This window comes from Hippocampus guttulatus, chromosome 2, assembly GCF_054856545.1.
Source record: "Hippocampus guttulatus isolate MCC_2025c chromosome 2, RoL_Hgut_1.0, whole genome shotgun sequence".
NCBI classification, from domain to species: domain Eukaryota; kingdom Metazoa; phylum Chordata; class Actinopteri; order Syngnathiformes; family Syngnathidae; genus Hippocampus; species Hippocampus guttulatus.
In genome coordinates, this window is record NC_141262.1 from 29,605,018 (window position 1) to 29,625,528 (window position 20,511).

The 20,511-nt window shown below is 55.2% G+C and overlaps 1 protein-coding gene across 1 annotated transcript in view; it reads right to left on the bottom strand.

Annotated features, from left to right (window-relative positions):
- LOC147209473 (insulin receptor substrate 1-B) overlaps positions 1-20,511 on the bottom strand; it is a 30,298-nt gene that overhangs the window by 5,507 nt on the left and 4,280 nt on the right. Inside the window, exons 2-3 of the mRNA XM_086105436.1 lie at positions 14,417-14,718; positions 11,158-14,110 (exon numbers count right to left, since the gene is read on the bottom strand). Coding sequence (XP_085961562.1) covers positions 11,158-14,110; positions 14,417-14,718 — 3,255 coding nt within the window. The remainder of the gene's footprint in view (positions 1-11,157; positions 14,111-14,416; positions 14,719-20,511) is intronic.

Consider the following 20,511-nt stretch of genomic DNA (forward strand, 5'->3'; position numbering starts at 1 on the left):
TTGACAGTTCACTTCAAATGGAAGCCAATCCGGATCGTATCGCCGATTGTAAGCAACCGTTTTCAATTTCTGATTGTTACAATGTTCGGGCAAGTCCGGATTGAGACAACAGAGTCTCATCAACCAAACCATTTCGCCTACTAGCTGAATACGTGCTGCGTAATGGCCAAGACGGGCTCGCGTAAATTAGCCTCGCCGCCGGCATCTGCCGGAAGGCTGACACATAAAACAAGATCAACAATCGTTCTATCTTTTTTGAACACCAAAATATTCAGCCTAGCTATGTCTTTTCAGCTCACGAAAGTCCACTATCTTAATGCTAACACACCATGCTAAAGGCCCCAAGAAAGCTTAGGTGTCGTGCTGATTTACATCGATGGACGTCGGTGTCTGCTGTGAGGCTGACACAGAAGTCGAACTAATTCAAGATGACGGTCATCGATCTGACGTGGGCTATACGTCAGATCGTGGAGCCATTTCAACGTGAAAGCAGACAGACGGGCGAAGGGAAATTAGCATAGATGCTATGCCATTCACCAAACCTGAAACAGCCGCCGCTTTTGAGCACGGAGCAGCGAGCGAGCCGTTACGGGCATGACGACACTTTCGACCACTGGAGTTTCGTTGGGGAACACATCAAGCTGGTGAGCAAGGTTTACATGACGAGGGGGTTGTGAATTTGGCACATGTGCTCCACGGAGCGGCTTTCCAAACATTCGAGTGCGTGCAGCTGGCGGGGCCCTGAGCAAAAAAAAAAAAAAAAAAGAGCCCGGCGTGCACTTTCACCCTGGCGCCGTCAATCACTTTTCAAGCAACGCCGACGGTTACGTAACACCGCTACAGACCGTACGAGCGGGTCTGGGTGCGGCCAGGGCCCGAGACCGGGACGGGCGCGCGTACGGGGTGACAAATCGCACGGCGACAAATCGCACGGCGTCGAAACCAAGCAGTGTAAAAGAGACCGAGATATGCTCAAATGCTGTGGCGTCACTGCGTACGTCACCGAGTGGCCATTCCAAGGGCTGCAATGTGTGGGGACAGGAAGTCGCCGCGCCGGCGCTGAGTGGGTGGGGGGGACATCGGAGGGTCATGTTGCCCTGAGGGGTACGGCCCTCTCTCTTTCACTCCGCAACAAGCGGCAGGCACGAGGCTTCGGCTCGGACGACGAGGCGCACGTAACAGGCGACGGGAAATGTCGTCGGCACGCAGGCTAACTATTAGCAGCCACGTGGCGGCGGCACACGTAGAACCGGAAAGATAGCAAAAGTCACGTCGGCGCTGTCCAAATTCATTGATTGCCAATTATTTGGATCACGGACTCAGCGCTTCCAGCCTTTGCTCAACTTGAAATTGTCCAAATCCTCTCCGCAGTAAATTTCCACACGTCTCTCGCCTCTCACCAAAGCAACCCGGCCAAGAGCACATTTGAAGCCGACTGATTTACGTGTCCCCCGAAATGAGGATTTTAAAAATAGCGTGCCTGACTTTGCACATGAGGCTTAGCAGATCTTTTCACTTTTTATTTTCAACTTTGACGATCTGTGTTAACTTGCCTCTTCAAGTAAAAGACAAAAAAAATGCCCTCGGAATCGGTTGACCAATGTCATCTTTTGCGTTTGATCAAAATGAACATCGGCATTTGCTTTGGAAAACAATGATCCAACCAGTAACTTACTCGGTTCTCCAAAACGTCCACTGGGGAAAAATGCTTTTGGAATACACTCAAAGGCCACATTATGGACTCAAAAAATATAATATATATAATATGGCGACTCGCGTGTGTATCTTCTTTATCATCTGCAATATTCTTTATCCTACCCCGCCAAACGAACCGACACACAACCCGCCCCGACAACAATGGCGACATCAGGAGAACCTGAAAATCAGCCCATGGCGGCGGCCCAACTCGCTGCTTCTTGTGCAACATGGACTCGAACGGGTTAGGGGGGACATCCCGTCCTTGGCCGCCGCACACATGAGGCAACGGTCAGCGACACCCGCGGATTTGGCCTCTCATTTCATCTCTCTCTCGCGCTCGCCGCATTGGCAGTGCCATCCGTTCCGAGAAAAGCCTCGCCCACAATCTCGCCCGCCCGACGCGTACCAGATCCAAACGGCATGCATGGACGAGTTTGGGGGCTGTCTGGGGGGGGGGGGGACCTTCTGTACAATGGCTGAATGTGGTTGGCCCGTTTGGGCGAGGCAGGCTGTGCTCACGTAAACGCGGGACAAGCAAAATTGCTTGCAAGCAAGAAAAGGGGCCTGCACGAGCAGCCGCTGGGTCACCGAAGCTTTGGGCAAATGACTGCGTGTGTGTGCGCGTGTGTGTGTGGTGGGCTTCGGTCAGAGCTGTGCATGACTGGACATGAAACAGACACGATCAACCCCCTGCCCCCCCCCCAGCTAATTGATGACATGTGCGGCATTGGGGAGGGACGTCATCACGATGACGCACGGCCAAGCAACCGCGCTTTGGTTAGCCACGCGCGTGAGCCCTCGAGACAAGCGATGATTATCCACACACCCCCCCCCCCCACCCCAACCCCAAGCCGCCCTGCAAGCACTCCCCCCCCCCCCCCCCCCCCCAACAAAGAACAAAATGTCACCACCTGGCACGCAAGTGCTGGTGAATACAAAGCATGTTATTAATGGCAGACAACTTGTGCTTCTCCAACCAAGAGCGAAGGAAACACTCCACATGCACGAGCGCCCCCCCCCCCCGCCTCCAAATTGCAGGCTCTGCTTACTACGTTGCCTCAACAGTTCGGATGATGCAATCGATTGGCTGTGAGCAACCGTATGAAGCTGCCTAAGTGCCATGAGGGGTGGGGGGGGGGGGGGGCAGCCGTAGCAAAACTGCAATGCAGCTGCACTTGGAAACACCTAGTGCTTTGCCGCCACCGTAGGGCCAAGCAATGATGTTGAAACCAGCCGGGGAGCCCCTCCCTGACATGAGTTGTAGGCTTTATTTAGACAACAAGCAGTGCTTTGGTGATTCAAGGAGCTTCATTTGGACAAAAGTAGTACCTTCTTGCCATTGTAAAGTGTCCTTGAGTGTTTTGAAAGGCGCTTACAAATGAAATGTATTATTATTATTATTATTATCTTTTACAGTCGGCAATGAACCGCATCGAAATAAGTTGAGGAGCTTTCAGTTGGACAAAAAGCGGCGCTTTGCCACTTTCCATGTGGCATCTTAGTGCCATCTTCATGCCAAGGAACAACGACAAGGTGAATGGAGGAGCTCCCTTTCGATAAAAAGAGTGCTTTGCCACTTTCCTCTGGCATCTTTGAGCTCCGTTGACGTGAGTTGATCAGCTTCAATTCGACAAAAGCCGGGGGAGGGGGGGAAAGCATGATATGAGAAGGATAAGATCGCACATGACGATCTGATTTTTTTTTGTGGCCGTTTTTAAGTTGGCCGCGGGGACAAGCGGTCCCCTTGGCACTTGAGTCTTGCGACGCTGCCAGATGACGACAACGACAGCCGGTTTGCCGGCCGGCCAGCCTGCGGAGACGTGCGACGCTGCTGAGGCGCCTCCTTGCAAACACGTCGCCACGCCAATTTTTCCCAAGAGAGGCGTCGGGCTGATCTGAGGCCAGTCTTGAAACAAAAAGGGGACCAATTGGCCCGAAAAAAGCGTGAAACTGACTGAAGCTGCTGCAAAATCCAACAGAAGCCAAACATGTCAGCCTCTCTCTCTCTCTCTCTCTCTCTCACACGCCCATTAAGAGCCCAACAGTTCATCTCCTTCACATCCAATCACTCCCGCACAGAGACTCACAGTCACACACTCTTGTGCGCATCCAGGAACAGGAAAAGCGGCCGGCGCCATTCGGCCGAGATGATGCCGAGCTGAGCCGGCGCACCGAAAGGCGAAGGACGCGAGCGGCCGCGGCGAGCAATCGTGATTGCTCGCCGCCGCCCTCCGTTCCGAAGCTCGGCCTCGCGCGTGTCCTCGGAGGAGAGTCGGACCATTTGGAGCGTTCATCCAAAAGAGCCTTCAAGCTGTTGACTTTCAGTCCAAACATAAAACAAGCAGAGTGACACTTCTGACGTTGCCGCCTGGAGAAAAACCAAAACCAAAACCAAACAAACAAGTGAGCTTCATGCAAACAAACGACGCAAAACGCCACCGACGTACTCGCGGCTTGAGAAGCAACAAATATTTGAGGGGAACGCAAATGGAGCGCGGCCGAGGGTGTCAAACTCTCGTCACGTTGTGGCCCACATACGGCCGAGGGAGACGTCAAGTGGGCCGGAGCGATCAAATTCTACCGCACTCTGTTATAAATAAATAAATGAATAAATAATATGTCTTTCTTTCTTTCTTTCTTGTCTAAAGAAGCACAAGAACACGAGGAACATGTTAAAATTGAATGAACAGATCTTTTACAAAACATTTCATGAAGCAACTTCGATTTCCTTCGACAAATGTGCAATTGACTTTGATCATTCACATAAATGCATCGCAACTCAAACGTATTGACGCGTCCTTGAAAGCGTCTGCTGTGTTGGCTCCGTCTCGTTGTCAGACTGCTGTTTGTTCAAAACACAAACTTTTTTTTTAAATGGGGAAAATGTTCTGTGTTTGGTGACCGCCGTGGTCACGGCACAAATTCAACGTGACTGTCAAAGCAGACATCGAGAAGATGCCATGCGGGCATTTCAAAGAAGAAAGGGCACATCATTTTGCTTTGACCATACGGTGATCGTGATCGGCCGTTTGCGAAATTTGCCGGGGGGGGACCGAACTCGGTCGCCACGACGCCACATGAAGAACAATAAACAAAACTTTGGATCTTTGACACCCTGTGAACGAAATCACACCAGACCTTGGATTGCCCACGCGCACGATGAAATATGCACGACGACGGAAAGCGACACGCGTGCGCGCACGCACAGGCGAGAAGCTCTTGACGGACCGACGCGGGAACGATGATGCCCGCGTCACACCGGAGCCAGTGAGACGCCACGATGATCGCGGCAGACGGCGCACGCTGAAGAGGAGGACGCTGGAGGAGGAAAAAGGCTTGCCGACGGAGGCGCCGCTACCGCAGTAAGAAGCAGGGTGTGAAAAAAACGGGACCAACGCCCCGCCCGGCCCCGCCCCCTCCCCGCATCCTCTTGGATGCACTCACTCACCTCCAGTGGCCGCACACGGAGTTTTGGCAGCGGCGCGCACAAGCCAAGTCAAGAGCGGGCTTGCACTAGCGACTGGCGCACGCGCACACTCACACGCGCACCAATGGCACACCGATGACACTCCCAGACAGTCTCTCACATGCACGCACGCACACGCACGAACCTCCAGCCACCCTAAGTCATGTTCTCTCACACCCACTCTCTCGATTACACCCACAGGAACACTCAACTGCACTCTTTCATACACTCGCACACCCTAAAACACACTCCCACTCACCCGCACGCTGCCACGTGCACAAGGGCGCGCTCCCCAGCGCCACTTTGGACCAACCGGAGACGATTGGTGGAGGATCGGCTGACTCCAAAGTCGACCGTGCTCACGTCATCCAGCCGGGATGTGACGAGGGCATGAATGACCATGCACGCTCTCGCTCGCTCGCGCACACACTGGCGCACTCACGAGAACAGTCGCTCTCTCACACCCACGCCACAGTCGCACCCGCGTATGCACTTTCACACATGCACACGATAAGCTTCGTGGTGACACAGGAACGGATGCGCACGGGGACGCGCCGGCGCCGGCGCGCAGAAGCGAAACTCCTAGCGGGTCCGGCTGGGCCGCACAGAGAGCCCACACCTCGGTGACGTCAGGCGTGCCCGCGGTAGGGCAAAAAAACCCCAAACCAAACTGTAAACAAGCAGAGCGTCTTCGGAACCGTGGAAAACGCATCGTGACAGAATTGGGGCATGTTGGACCACTTGCGAATGCCCCCCCGGCTTCATTGTGCTCGACGAAAGCAAATAAAATAACTCCAACTGGATGGAAAAGCGTTTTCATTGCTGAAATAAAAGCAAACAAGCAAGCCTAAATTGCTTGAAAAAAAAAAAAAGGACACTGAGCGAAACTGCATCTCGCGTTTCAGAACTTCACTCGCCTTCATTTTCATCTTTGTCGGCTCACGTTCCCGCACAAGCTTTTGGGGTTCGGTCCAAACTTGGCTTACTCGGGTCTTGTTCTGCGCCCGCGCAGGAAGCTCAAACGCTCATTTGGGAATCGCAAATTGACTTGGTTTCGCAATCGTGAAATTCTTTTCCAACCATCCATTTTCCGATCGGCTTCATCCTCTCAAGGGTGGCGGGGGGGGGGGGGGGGGGGGTGCTGCAGCCCACCCCAGCCGTCTTTGGACAGTCGGCGGGGGACACCCTGAACCGGTTGCCAGCCCGTCGCAGGGCACACACACATGAACAACCATCCGCGCTCACACTCACACCGAGGGACTATTTCGAGTGTTCAATCAGCCCGCCGTGCATGTTTTTGGAACGTGGAAGGAAGAAAAGCCACGCAGGCCCCGGGGGGGGGGGGGGGGGCATGCAAACTCCACACAGGAAGGCCGGAGCCGGGATCGAACCCACGACCTCGGCACTGTGAGGTCAACGCGCTAATCGCTGGATCACCGGGCCGCTGATTTTCTTTTTTCTTCTTACTTTTTCTTTTTAATCTTGCATTCAACAAATATATTTAAAAAAAAATTAAGCTCACACTAATACCAAAACTAAGAATGAAAATGAAATGTTAAAAAAACAAACAAACAGTAAAATCGCTCTAAAAACTCATTAAGACTGAATTAAAAAGACATTGCAAAAGAAAGCCCCGCTTTTCGCCCCCTCTCGCAGAAACGCCGATGACCGCTTTCCTTTCCAAAGTTTTTTTTGTGGAAAAAGCCATAAAAGGCACCTGAAGTGTTTGAGTTTCGCCGACACATGAGGAAAAAAAATTTAGCGCTTTTTTTTTCACCTGGCAGAAAACAAACATTTGGAGCGTCCGTGCGCCGCGTCAAGGCTGACAGAAGGCGGGGGCGAGATTTCCAGAGGAGCAAAGTCGAACCTGAGCGCAACGCTGCGGATCATTCCGATGACGAACACGCAAGCCGTGACTAAAGTCAACACTTGCGTTGAGCGTTGTCAAACTTTTCCATCCCAGTCGCGTGCCCTTTTTTTCACGCAGCTATCCAAATGCCAACGGTGCCAGCGAGGCGCGGGGGGGGGGGGGTGCTTGGCTTCGGGGTGGTTTGGGGTGGGGGCAAACAAACAAAAATAAAACGCTTTTCCTTTTCATTCCCTGATGTGAATTGACCTCGACGATGTCTCTTTGACGCGAGATTTCATCACGAGGCGAGAGTAGCAAGACAAGCTGGCGCAAGCTGAAGCCGATGTCTGCAAGTGAAATGCTGATATCAGCAATCATTGTTTTGATCAGGACACGTTCAACAAATTGCACCGAGAATCTGGAACTCCATCCAAAATCAAAGTCAATCCTGATTTTGAAAATCCAAATGGATAGCCAGCGTGCGTGGATGGCAATTAAAAACAAAACAAACCCCCCCGCCCCCTGCGCAGGCAGGTTCCGAGCACCTACAGCACTTGTCCGGCGGTTCGTCCCTTTGGACCGCCATTTGAAACTGCAGCGGCAAATCGGTGCCGTTGTCAAATGCGGCTTCTTTCGGGTTCGGCAGCCTCTCCTTTTTGGACGAGCACTCGTTCATGCTCGTCTCGGCTGAATGACTGCAACGCATTTTACTGCGGAGTCAGCCGATCCTCCATCAAGTGTCTCCAGTTGGTCCAGAATGCCGCCGCTCGCCTCTTGACCGTTCCTCACGGAAAGAGGGAGCACGTCACTCCCCCTCTGGCATCCCTTCACTGGCTCCCCTACACATTTTCGAGTTCCTGGCAGTTTTGGGTGGCAGTTTGTTCATTCATTCCCAAATTTTTGAGCGCGTGACCCCCACCCCCCACCCCCAGCAGCCCACATTGGAGAGAGGTGCTGGTGATAATGCTGCCGTGGCGGCACATGCTGACGGCCTCATCAAAAACCAAACAAACAACAAAAAAAAAAAAAACGGGTCCTTTTGTAGAGGCACACGCACGCACGCACGCAACGCAGCCTTCAACACCGGCGCAAAACCCAAACAGAGGCGAGCTTGGCCATTTTCCGCCCAAACAAAGGCAGCCCAAGAGTGGAGCCAACTCCATCTCCTTGAGTTGAACAAACAAGAAATCTTATCTGACCTCCTGCTCACTGAGTCTTTATCTTAAAGGGGACACTTGATGGAAAATTCGCTTTTGAATTGGCTTGGCTACAAATGGTCCAAAGAGCGAGCGGCGCGCGTGCCGCACGTCCATCCACCGCGTGGGAAATGAAACCAGCGCCTGAAGCATTCCAACAACCAGACAGTCATTCCAAAGCGATTCCAACAAAAATGGCATTCTCCATTCCAATTTGGGAGCTCTGATGATGAAGTGCTGCCTCCACAAGTGAAAATCCTATCGAGTCTAAAAAAAAAAAAAAAAGACGCCTCATGTCTCCTTTGCTAAGTGACAGAGTAATGAGACCCCCCCCCAAAAAAAAAAACGCGCTAAAATGGCGCCAAAATGCCAGCGGGAGCTCGCCAAAGTTTAGCTCCGCCTCCTTGTGGTGAACACGGAGCTCCGTACGCGGCGCAAAGTCATCAATTAGGAGTTGGCTGTGCGATGGCCGCTAAAGCTTCAGAGGTTTAAAGACAGGCGTGGAAAGCCCTCGCAAGGGCAAGCAGGGGGGTCGCGTCCACGTGCTTGCACTTTACATAATGCGCCGTGAGCCTGACCCGGATTCCCGCAGCCGGGGGTCACACCTGTCGCCGTCAAGTAGCTAGAGCGCCACAGTGTGCGAGCGCGGGCGTGCGCACGCTTGAAAAGAAAATGCGTGCTGCCATCAATGCAGCTGGCAATTCATTTCAATCAATCGCAGAAATTCAGGAGAAAATTCACTTCATGTGCAAAGTCGACGAGACAAGTAGAGGAGATCGGCAGCTGGCATGCCGTCCTCAGTCAGGCACTGGCGTGGAGAATTTAGGGAGGGGGGGGGGGGATTGAGCCAGGGAAAAGTTGCAACCATTTATGCGCGAATGGCTGCATTGAAAACTTTGGGCCTAAAGAAGTGTGACAAAGAAGCTTTTAAAAAGGAGGGGGAGAGGGGCAGGAGTCATTTGCGAGTGGTGGGCGCGTACCCCCTCCGCATGGTTCAGAGCGGCAAATATTTGGAGCGGGGGAGATCAAAAATATTCCCTCATGTGCTTTTCCTGGAGGAGATGGCAAACATTGCGGCTGATGTCATCCGGGCTCATGCCACCGCTTTGTCGGCAGCGGGGCGCCATCCACACCGCCCCCAATTTCATAAAAAACACGAAACTTGTGTTTTTTTTCAAACACAAAATGGACTTTGGACTAGAGGGAAGATCTTAAGCCCGAGCCCGAGCGCAACCCCAATTTTGGGTCGGGTCAGGCTTCTGTCTCGCTGACTTTTTAAAAAAGAAATATACGTTTCTAAAAATGTATACTAAAACGATGTGTGGAGACTAAAGTAAGGAATACTTGTTTTGAGGCGTTTCGAGGCCATGAATAGTTTTGGCCACGAGAGACGCTGGTTCGCAAAAAAACAGAAGTGGCCTCATCACAACACGTCACATCATTGTCCTAAACTCTCGCGATGACAATACAAAGAACTCCTTCCTGTCTCGAGCCGTCATCGTTCTTCTTCTTTGTCTCTCTGCTTCTCTCTCTCCCTTCAAGTGCCGCGCTCGATTCTTAAGGACGTACCGCTGCCGTGTTTTCTGGCCCAATTTTCAACCCGTCAAAATGATGAACGGCCTTCAAGTTTTCCTGTCGTCCCACCCGCCCTCCCGCCGTACAAGGAGAGTAAAATTGGAAAAAAATTTGTTTTAAAGGGTCGCTGGGGGGGTCGGGGGGCTTCAAGGTGGCGCAAACTGTGTCGTAGAGAGGGAGGTCAAAAACCCCGTCTTTTGAGGACGAAGCCAAAGTCACATCCAGCAGGACGCAAGGTGGTCCACGCCCAAGAGGCCAATCTGAGAGTGGAAGGCAATTCGGGGCATCCCCGGCGCTCTCACAAAAGGAGCCTTTTATTGGCCGAGGCGGAGGAGGAGCCAAAGCCGGATTGGGGAGATGAAAGCGGGCCGGCGCAGCCCAAAGGCATTTGCGAGACGGGTGCGAGCGAAAGCCTGGCCCCCGTCTCGCATTCACAGTCAGCGTGTCACATTCTCCCCGGCCGCCCGCGAGCGCTCCCACCCCAAGACGCGCAAGACACGGTGCGGAAAGGCCACGTAGGGCAAGCTCGGTGGACGCCCCCCCCCACCCCCCCACCCTTTCGATTCCAGCTGAGGTGCAAGTCGACGCGGGAGCTCGCAGAGCCGCTCGGCAGGGCACGGCCATCGCAAGAGCCCCGCCTCCCAACGCTTCCGGGAAAACAAGGCAGAGTTTGCCCGGGGGCGCCTCAATCCGCACGCCCATTTCAATGCTCCTCTATCAGCTCGGGCTGCAGGCGCCAAGCCCCGAAACGGCCCAATTCAGTGCAGACAGTGGCTCCAAAGGAATGTTTTGCTATTGGGGGTTTGCGGACGGTTGTGTGTGGGCCGGGGGGGGGGGGGGGGGGGGGGGGTTCTCACAGGGTTTGAGGCCTTGTTTAGCTGCGGTGGGTCCCCCTAATTGAACATTCTTGGTATGCAAAGAGCACAGATTACAGTACATTCGCAACGCCTCCCAAATTACAGCAAGCGTTGCAAAATAAAAACAAAAAACCAAACGGTCTGAAGCCTTCCAACGGTTTGAATTTCAAAGCTGCGAGTGGATCGAACCGAACGGCTCAGCGTGAAAACAGATCAAGATGCAGATCAGACTTTTTCTGGGAGGGTCGCACTTCCCGATACGTACGTCGACGTATAAAGCGCCACCTTTGCGGTACCGACGAGTGCGGTCAGAGTGTCAATTGACAACGCGAAACTCGATGCATTGAATCGTATCCGGATAGGTATCGAATCAGTCGTCTTTTCATGGAGAGATGTGAAGCCTCGGAAGCTACGCATCTTCGAAAGAATGAAAGTGCGCTTAAAATACAAAGCCGGCGGCCGAAGCAAATCCTCTCACGTCACACCGCGGGATGATTGGTTCCACGGAGGACTTACCCGTTCCCTCGTTGGGATGCGTCCGCAGCTCTTCGGACTTGCAGAAGTCGATGCTGGCGTACGAGTTGACGCCGGCGCTGCCGCCGCCGTTGCAGACCGCCGCCGCCGCGCTCGCTCTGACCGCGGAACTCGCGGCCGGCGCCGAAAAGAGGCGCGCGGACGGCTGGCTCCCCGGGGGTGCGTCCGGGGCTAAGTGGGGGCTCTCCTTGTTGGCCAGGTCCAAGTCGATGTAGTTCAGGCCTTGCTCGGCGGCGGGCGTCGGAGCGGCGGAGCGCAGTCCGGGAGGGGCCGACTGAGCCGGGGTGTCGGAGACGGCGCAATTTCGCCACGCCGCGCTTTCAAAGGCCGGCCGGTGGGGGCCGGCCTGCTCCGCGGCGGCTGACGAAGGTGTGGAAGCGGGAGCCGAGAGGGAGGATGAGGCCAGGAAGCTTTCGGAGCAATGTCGTCTGCGTCCCTGGGGGTCGGCGCGGATCACTTTGGCTCCGTGGTCGGGGTTGGGCCCCGACTTGGCTAAAGGGAAGTCCAGGCCCCGCGCCGCCACCGAGAGCTCGGTCCTGTTCGGGGAAGGAGGTTCGGGCGAGGACGACCTGGCGGCGGCGTCCTCGTTCAGGTTGAAGGCCATCACCGTGTAGTCGCCGCACGACGCGGGGCACCGCGACTCCGGGACCATCTCCCGGATTATTCGGAGCGCCGTCGCCGCCGCCTCTTGGCGAGGGCCGCCGGGTCCGCTTTCGGCAACGCCGGAAGCGGGAGCCAAAGTCGGAGGTGTGGGGGGGCTGTGGAAAGGAGGGAAAACCAGCGGGGTGTGGGGCGAGGGCGAGGGAGAGGGAGAAGGGCCCAGGTCCATGTTGACATATTCCGAAGCGGCCGGCGGCGCCGCGGCGCCGGAGCGGCCGCGGGATCCGGCCACAAAAGCGCCCAGGCAGGACGCGGGCCTGCGCGGAGGATGCCCGAGGCCCCGGCCGCGCACCCCCGCCGCGTCGCCGCTCTCCCCCTCGAAGTGGATGCTGACGTACTCGCCGGGGCTCTTGGGTTCCGGGGGCAAAGGGTTCTCCCGGACCCTGGGGAGCGTGTTGGCCTTGGACACATCGACAAACAAGCTCACGGGTCTGCTCGGAGAGCGGACAGCGCGCTTCGGCACCCCGCCGGAGCCTCGGCGCCGCTGGAGCTCGCTTGCGTCCTTCGGGGCTCGCTCCTCACTTTCGCCGAGGCTCTCGCTGCTGGCTGAGCTGGACGAGTACGAGGAAGAGGAAAGCGAGAGGTGCCGCCCCGGCGCCGAAGCGCCGCTGCCGCCGCCGGCCGTTCGCTCCGGATGCCCGCCGAGCGTCCCGGCCGTGCCCCCGCCGCCGCTCCCGTGCGGCCTTCGGCCACGCCCGGCTCCGTCGTCAAAGCGTCGGGAGGGGGGGTTGTGTTTGTAAGAGCGCGGGAGCGAGTAGTAAGAGTAGACCATCTTGGGGAGCGGCTGCTGAGCGGTGCTCTCCGAGAGACCGCGTCCCGAAGGGGGGGGGCTGCCGTTCACGGAGCGAGCGCTGATGGGCGACATGTTCATGTAGTCGCTGCCCGCCCTTCTGTCCGCGCTGCCGCCGCCCACCCAGGCCCCCGAGGCGAGACCGCCGCGTTGATCGGGCGAGCAGCTGCTACCGGGAGACATGATCATGTAACCGTCGGAGGGGGGCGCGGGACGGATCTGCTGCGGAGGAGAGACGCTGCTGTTCGGCGTCATGGCCATGTAGTCGTCGGGAGGTTTCGGGTCCGAGTCCGGCACGGAAATGGCCGGCGACGGGGACGAGGGCGCCGGAGGCCGAGTGACTCCGGGCAACATGGACATGTAGCCGTTATCCAGCGCCAAGTCCGCAGCCCCGGCCGATCCCGCTTCGCCTTTGAACTCTCCCGCCAGGTCGAAGTAAGCGCCCCCTCCCTCTGCCGACCCGGCACCGACCGGGGCTTCCCTCTGCGTGGCGGAGGACGCGGACGAGAAGGACTCGCGGCTGGCGCTCCTCGACATGACGGCGTAGTCCGCCGAGTCTTCCTCTGGCGGCTGACAGGGGAGGAGCCTCTCCAAGGCCATCGGGGGCAAGGAGGTGCGCTTGCTCAGCAGGCTCCGTTCCGCTTCGCATTCCCGGCTCGAGGAACGCCGGAGGACTCTCCTCGTCTGGGCTTGGGAGCCGCGGACGGCTGCCGGCAAGGAGCCGGACATCACGCCGCTTGGACGGCCCCCGCCGTGCTGACCCATTAAAATGTAATGGGCGCCGTCCTCGCCGAGGGAGCGGCTGCCAGCGCTACCGGGCGAGACCAGGAGCGTCTGTTCCCCCGGACTGGAGCCGTATTCGTCCGAGGAGCCGTAGTCGCTGGGTGAGCCTGAGACGGAGACGCAACGACCGTAGGGGGCGGTCCCTGCCCCGGGAACGGGACCGGCGCAAGACGCTACGCCCCCAAATTCAGAACCGTGGCCGGAGCTGGAGGACGGGCTTGGGCCGGGGGAGGGTGCCGGCGTGGACATGGAGCGCATCAGACCAAGGGGCGTTTTGGCCGTCGAGGCGGAGCCCGGCTTGGACCTGAGGACGGGTGTGCCGGAGCAAGAACCGTTGGCGGATGGACTGGAGCCGGCGAGCCCCACCGGGCCGTCCTCGTTTTTGCCGCCGTCGCTGGCGGCGCGAGAGCGCGGAAACCCGTGGCGAGGGGTGGGCGAAGCGCTGGCGCCGCTAGCCCCCGCTCCGCCGTTAGCTCCCCCGGGGGGCTCGGTTCTGGGCCGGCGGGTGAAGCCCACCTGGCTGGGCGGAGGGTTGGAGTGGTGGCGGCGCGTGGGAACGCTGATGGGGTTGGAGGCGGTCGCGCCTCCTCCCGGCCCACAGTTTGACTGAGATTTACTTCGCTGGCGAAACTCCTCGCTGAGCGCCTTCATGGCCTCAAGCAACGTTTCGTGCATGTTTTGGGCCACCACCGAATCGTCCACCTGGCCATTCGGACAAAAAGACAAAGCGCACATTTAGTTTTTGGGGGCATCGTCGGATAGACCACGGCTTGAACAATCAGATCATGAAGCGTTGCCGTAGGGCAGTTCAGCATTTTTCAGGCATTTGGACAGTTGCGTCTTTTTCGGTTCCGTGGAGTACGAAAATAGGATCGTCTCCGGGTCGCTTGACCATGAAAGAGCGAGAGCGGGCGCTCAGAAGACTTCGCAGCTCGCACGCGTTTCAAGTGGCAAGGCTGTGAAAGCTTGGGAACTTTTAAGATGAGGGGGGGCAGATGAGGGACTCACCTGCATCCAGAACTCGCCCGGGCCCGTCACAGCAGAGCGGCCGACCTCCACGAAGAAGAAGTTTTCCGAGTGGCCGCAGCGCCGGACGTTCATGAGCTGCAGAACCACGGCCGCCGCGTCCGAGTTGAGCTTGACAAAGTTGATGGTCTTGTCGGTCAGGCAGAGGCGGTAGATGCCCACCAGGTTTTTGGCCTGCCCCAGACCTTTGGGCCAGACTTTCACCTGCCACACCTCTTTGAAGGCCGGCCCGGGGTTCGGGACGCCGTAGTCCCCGGCGGCTCCCTTGTCCGACGGGTTCTTACCTAAAGAGTACAGGCACAAGAAATGCGGGCCGGTTGAGACTCCGCCGTGGGAAGCAACTCGAGGCGCTATCGACCGCGCTTGCCTTCGCTAGGCCGCGCCGCAGCTTTTCCGATTTGCGAGCAGATATGAGTGCAAAGTGAGCGCGTGCAAAGTGAGCGCGTGCAAAGTGAGCGCGTGCAAGCTTGCGCGACCGGCTCCGTGCCTGCGGGCTCCACACCCGGGGGTGGGAGGGGGGTCTCCTTTGTCAGCCGTATACAAACACGAGCGCGCATACCGGCGTGGAAAAAGTCCAGCGCCGACGATGATGGGGGCGGGGCAGGGCAGAAGCGGCCTCAGTAAACCAACACCTACTCATGGAATGTCTTCTGTCTGGGAAGCTCTTCAACCCATCGAGGGCAAGATTCGAGAAGCTCCGCTCACTTTGTCGGCCCGTCAAGATCTCCGTCTTTACGTGAGCGGCGCCGGCCCGGTCGTCAGCTTCTGTGCGCGCTCGCCAAGCGGCGATGACTGAAGCCAAGGCACTCGATGACTTCGGACAACAACGAGCAACTCTGGTTCGGTGCCGACACACCGCAAGTCGGAAGTCCGGCTTTCGGCTTTCATTTGAAGAGGGAAGTGAACATTTGTGCTTCGATTTACCGTATTGGCCCGAATATAAGACGGTGTTTTTTTGCATTGAAATAAGACTGAAAAAGTAGGGGTCGTCTTATATTCGGGGTCGAGACATTACACCCATTCTCAACGCTAGATGGCGCCGGACATCATTGAAGCAAATGATGAACTCGACTCCCCAGGCCAAAGTGAACCCGTCACGAAGAAGAAAAATAAAAATAGCGGTGGCACGAAGAAGAAAAATAAAAAATAGCGCTAAGAAAGAAAAGAGGAAAAAAATAATAGAAGAGATAACAGAAAACGGAGAAATGTAGCGACAATCTGGAGAAAAGTGGGTCGAAGATCGGCCAGGTCAACCGGCACCTGAGGAGAAGTTATGATGTCATTTCCACTTTAGTTTATATCTTTAAATGTTCAGATATTATGATTTGAATGAGGCAAAATAACATATGCCTTTTCTCTCAAATATATTGTTAGAATCATTTGTTTCAGATGTACTGGAATTATTTTCGGTATAAAAATTAATTTGGTGTTCAAAAAGTCTTTTTTCAAACTTGAGTCTTGAAAAACAGGGGGGTCGTCTTATAATCAGGGCCGTCTTATATTCGGGCCAATACGGTATATGGAGTGCCCCGTATGAAGGTTGACTTCCAGCCCTGCTCGAGCCTGTTAGCTCGTTGCGGCTATTTTTGGACGCGTAACGAGAGTCTGTAGTTTTCTCAAAAAGGTTTTTTTGTTTTTGCACTTCTTAGGACCACAACTGCATCGGTCCTTTGCTCCGTTGGTGTGACTGAAAGCTTCTGTGGCGAATTAAAATGAGAAGCGAAGGAGTCTTGTCAAGATAAAAACAAAACCATTTTCGAGTCTCGAGTAGGAAAGCTTGCGAGAGTTGATAGAAAAAATAACTGCTCAATCAACCAATTCATTGAAAAAAAAATTGGGAGGTCGCTTGACACTTCCAAGAATCAAGACTTAGCATTTGTTTAACTTTACAAGAGAATAAAATCTGCAAAAATCTTCCTTTTCTATCGGGGGGTTGACTGTTGTTTTTCTGCTGTAATGTGTTGATGAATAATACCCCCCCTCCCCCCCAAAATGATTTTAAAAGAGCTCTTCTCTGAGCCAATCCCACCGGCCGGCCAATTCATCGGCCGGTCCACAGTGTCGAGCCGACATTCAAATCCATTTTCCGCCAAAAACATTTTCATGGCCGCGTTCAAACAGTGACGTTCCCAAATCAGCCACCGACAACCATTTGCTGACAAAAACGCCTGACAGCAGATGCCACATGAGCCGCCGCTTCTGCGAATCGGATGCCTGGCCGCGTCAAAAAAAAAAAAAAAAGAGCGGCGGAGCCTTTCCGAGTTCAAAGCCGAGCCCGAATAGACGGCGTCCGCGTGCCAAGCGGAGACTTGCGGCTTCTTGGCCGCGCGTGTTCCAACACGCACGCACCCGACACACTGACTGCGCCGGATGACTCACTCAAGACCATGCGTGGCTGTTTTGTGCTTCTCGCAGTCTTCCCACATTAAGATTTACAACAGGAAGGAGTTGAGAGGTGGGGGATGAGTTGTTTTTTTTTTCTTTCTCCCGCGAGGGCGAGCGAGGGAACGGAGGCTGAATGAGAGAAGGCAGAAGCATATCGGCGACTGTAAAAACGAAACGTGTCGGAACAAAACGACTTCAAATGTGAAGTCGGAGCGCTAATTGGGGTTTGGCATCGTTTTCATTTGGAGAGGCCACACACAAAGTCTGAAGTATAGTACTTGAGTGCTGAATAATTCATCAAGCCCCGATCAACATCGCAGCGTCGTCCAATCTGATTTTCAAATTTGGACAAGAACAAAACCCCCAAACAAATTCTGCCTCATTTTCATCCGTCCCTCGGTAGGCTTGATTTGATTGGAATTTTTGCACATATGGCCGGCGGATATCACGAAAACTGGAAGTGAAAAACCCACAGCTGTGTCGGCACACTTGCTAAAGTTCCTTTTCTGGAAGGTAACTTGAAATTCATCGCTTGCGTTGGTTGAAAAAGACACAGCAAGGAAAAAGCAAATGGCATAATTAATCGCAATCAAAGTACTTGACAACCTCGCATTCGGAGGCCACTCGGGCTTACAAAAAAAAAAAAAGGAAATCAATCAATCAAATCTTCGAAAGCTAAAGCAGAGTTGATCAGTAGCCAGCCTCTTTTGGTTACGCTAACACAAGAACTGATCCTCGGTGGAGTCATCCGAATCACGGCGTACCTCTGCCTTTGCGTTCTCTGGAGGGGCGGGGCTTCAAAGACCGCACGCAAGCACTACTTTCATGCGGCCCGCGGCGGGGTCACGGTATGGGAAGAAGAGGTTGCCTTGAGCAACAATCTTGGGCCCCATCCGATTTGTGTTCACAGCTCCTTCAGAGTCTGTTCCGGTGTGGAGAGCGCCAGCAAAAAAAAAAACAACAACGACTTTGTCAGCCATCTCGTTACCTCTGTGGCCCGCGTCCTGACGCATCATTTTTCCGCTAGAACCATAGGTGTCAAAGACAGGTCCTGGAGGGCCGCCGCCCTGCATGTTTTCCGAGTCTCCCTGTTGCAACACACCTGATTCAAATGAACAGCAAGCTCCGCGCAAGCCTGACGTTGAACCTGTTCCTTTGAATCAGGTGTGTGGAAAACATGCAGGCCAGCGACCCTCCAGGACCTGAGTCGCTAGACGCATAGTTGCAAATAATGTGCATTTTTGGGACGCGAGGAAATTTTTCAGTCCAAAAAACAAAAAAACTACGGTAAAACCTTTTTCCAGCAACGATCGCAGTTTGATCATCGCCGCCATTGTTGTTTTGATCTCACGTGACGAGATTGGCGAGATCGGCCGTCATCGAGTTGTGTAACGTTAAGACAAGTGTTGCGAAGGTTTATTGCGGAGATATCACAAAGGAAGCAGCTAAAGTTGGACCGGTTTTTTTTGCGATAATAATCTTGTATGCCTGAATGATTTAAATTTTTGTTAAGAACTAAAGCTATTATCAATGTACTGTATATTGTTGTCGTTTGTGTTATTATCATATGCAATTGAATCAGTAGACCATTTCAGAATTCGAAATTTGGGACTCACTAAATGCATAATGGGACTCCTACTTTTCTGATCAGCGAGTCCCACGGGACTCGCAGGGCTCAAACTGTCAAATGATTTGTAAAAACATGGGCTAGTCGCGGCAGCTAAATGAGCAAGAATCCATCGGAACGGCCCACGTGCCGCTGCCCGCTTCGGCCAGCCGGGGGCGGTGTAGTCCCGACTTCCCGGCACGTCTCGGATCCTCGCAGAGGATAAAGAAAAGATGAGTGCTGGTATGAGATTGAATGTTCATCATTGAAATATCTGTTGCTCAAAAAGGTCGTAGACGCGTTCCCGATGATGCGTTCGCATTAGCGTGAAGCTAGAGGACCAAAGGCTGAAATAAGCGGCGGTTCTAAACGCCCGATGTTGAGCCGAGTCCCACTGGGGCTGGACGATTCAGCAAAGTAGCGGACGCTTCAAAGACTTTGAGTGTTGAGGAAACTAATCCATTGGATTGAAGCAGATCAAAACAAAAAGATAAACAAATGCCGTGCCCTTTATTTTCGCCTCATTGATGTCCGAGGTGGCCCCGGAAGTAAACGCGTTGCCACAATTCGGCGAGGAGTCGGGAAGCCGCTTGCAATTCACTTTCCCGTTGACGGCCGCGGAGAATTCGGCAGCCTGCAAATGGCTGCGGTCGGCTCCTCGCCCGCACGCCTGACCTCACCGACGTAGCACGCCGCCATGCTTTTTTTCACACCGCAACGTCTGGGCTTGGTTTTTTTCCACCCTCCCTCGTCCCCCGCCCACCCTCGATTTGGGCTGGCTACTTTTTCCCAGGGTCATCAGGCGCGCGCGCCCCCGTTGCTCCTTCCAACCTCGCCGTAGCATGCGGAGGCCCTTCCATCCGGGAAGGAACGCCACGCTTCCCTACTCCGACGCCGCCGTCTGCCCAAGGTTCAACTCGCATGTGTTGCCGGTTATCCAGACAGCCAGAAAAGGGGACACACACACACACGGGCGAAAAAATAAACAGCGGGAGAAGCTCAAACTACTGGCGCGCGTCTCCCACTTGCTGGTTAGCCTTGTGCGGAGGTAGCAGACGGAGCGAATGGGAACACAACGTTCCCGCGTTCTCTGAAAGAGCAGCTCGAGTCGGTCCCGAGAAAAGAACGGGCACTCGCGGGGCCAATCGGGCTGAACAATTGATCCAATTGCAATGGAGCGGAAAACAATCGCGCCAAAACAAAATAACGGCGGAGGAAATCGCAGCGCTGAGGGGAAAACAAAAATCGGCACGAGATTCTTTTTCGAAATCTTTTGTTTGGGAGGACGCAGCAATTCAGGAGTCAAGTTTTCCGGTTGCCGAGTGTGAGCGAGTGAATATTTCATGTGCCCTCAATTTTAAAAAAGGCCTCAATCTTGAAGTTGAGCTTTGCTGCGGAAGGGGGAAAAAAAGTGTGTGTTTGGGGAGGGGGGGGGGGGGGCAGCCGGATGAAATAGAGAAAGCGCCGCTTTCACGGCAACGGCTGGGTCGCGCATCCCGAAGGAAATCCGGGGGGGGGGGGGGGGGGTGTCACGTCAAGCGGGGCCCATTTGGGGCCACTTCCCGAACGAGCACATGAGCGCCGCGGGCGACAATGGCCGCCGTCCGAGCTCGCCGTGCATTTCAAAAGGAGCCACTCCGGCGCGAGTCTGCCGGACGCTCGGCGGTCACGTGAAGCGACGGCGAGGCTTTGGCGTCACGCCGCCGCAATTGAGAGAGAGGATCGTTCCAAATCTTCCTGCCCGACTCGCGAGGCGAGGTCCCGGTGTCACCGAGGGTCCGGGGGGGGGCGCCCCTCCGAAGGAGCCGCCTTCAAGCATTCGACGCTCTGAAACGCTATCAAGCGGAAACAGCCCCCGCACCCCCCCCCCCCCCCCCCGCCGCGGGCGCTCTGCCCTCGCCCTGCCGTCCTAGCCCAGAGATAAGCGGCGCCACCTGAAGTCGGGGCAGAGGCCGAGGCTCCAGCGCCGCCCCATTCGGCGTGCGAGCGTGACCCCGCCGAGCCCAGAATATCCCCGGAGGCTTTTTTCGGGACAAAGCCGGCACTGTGCCAGCGCCGGCGGACACTCGAGACAGCAATTAGGGCC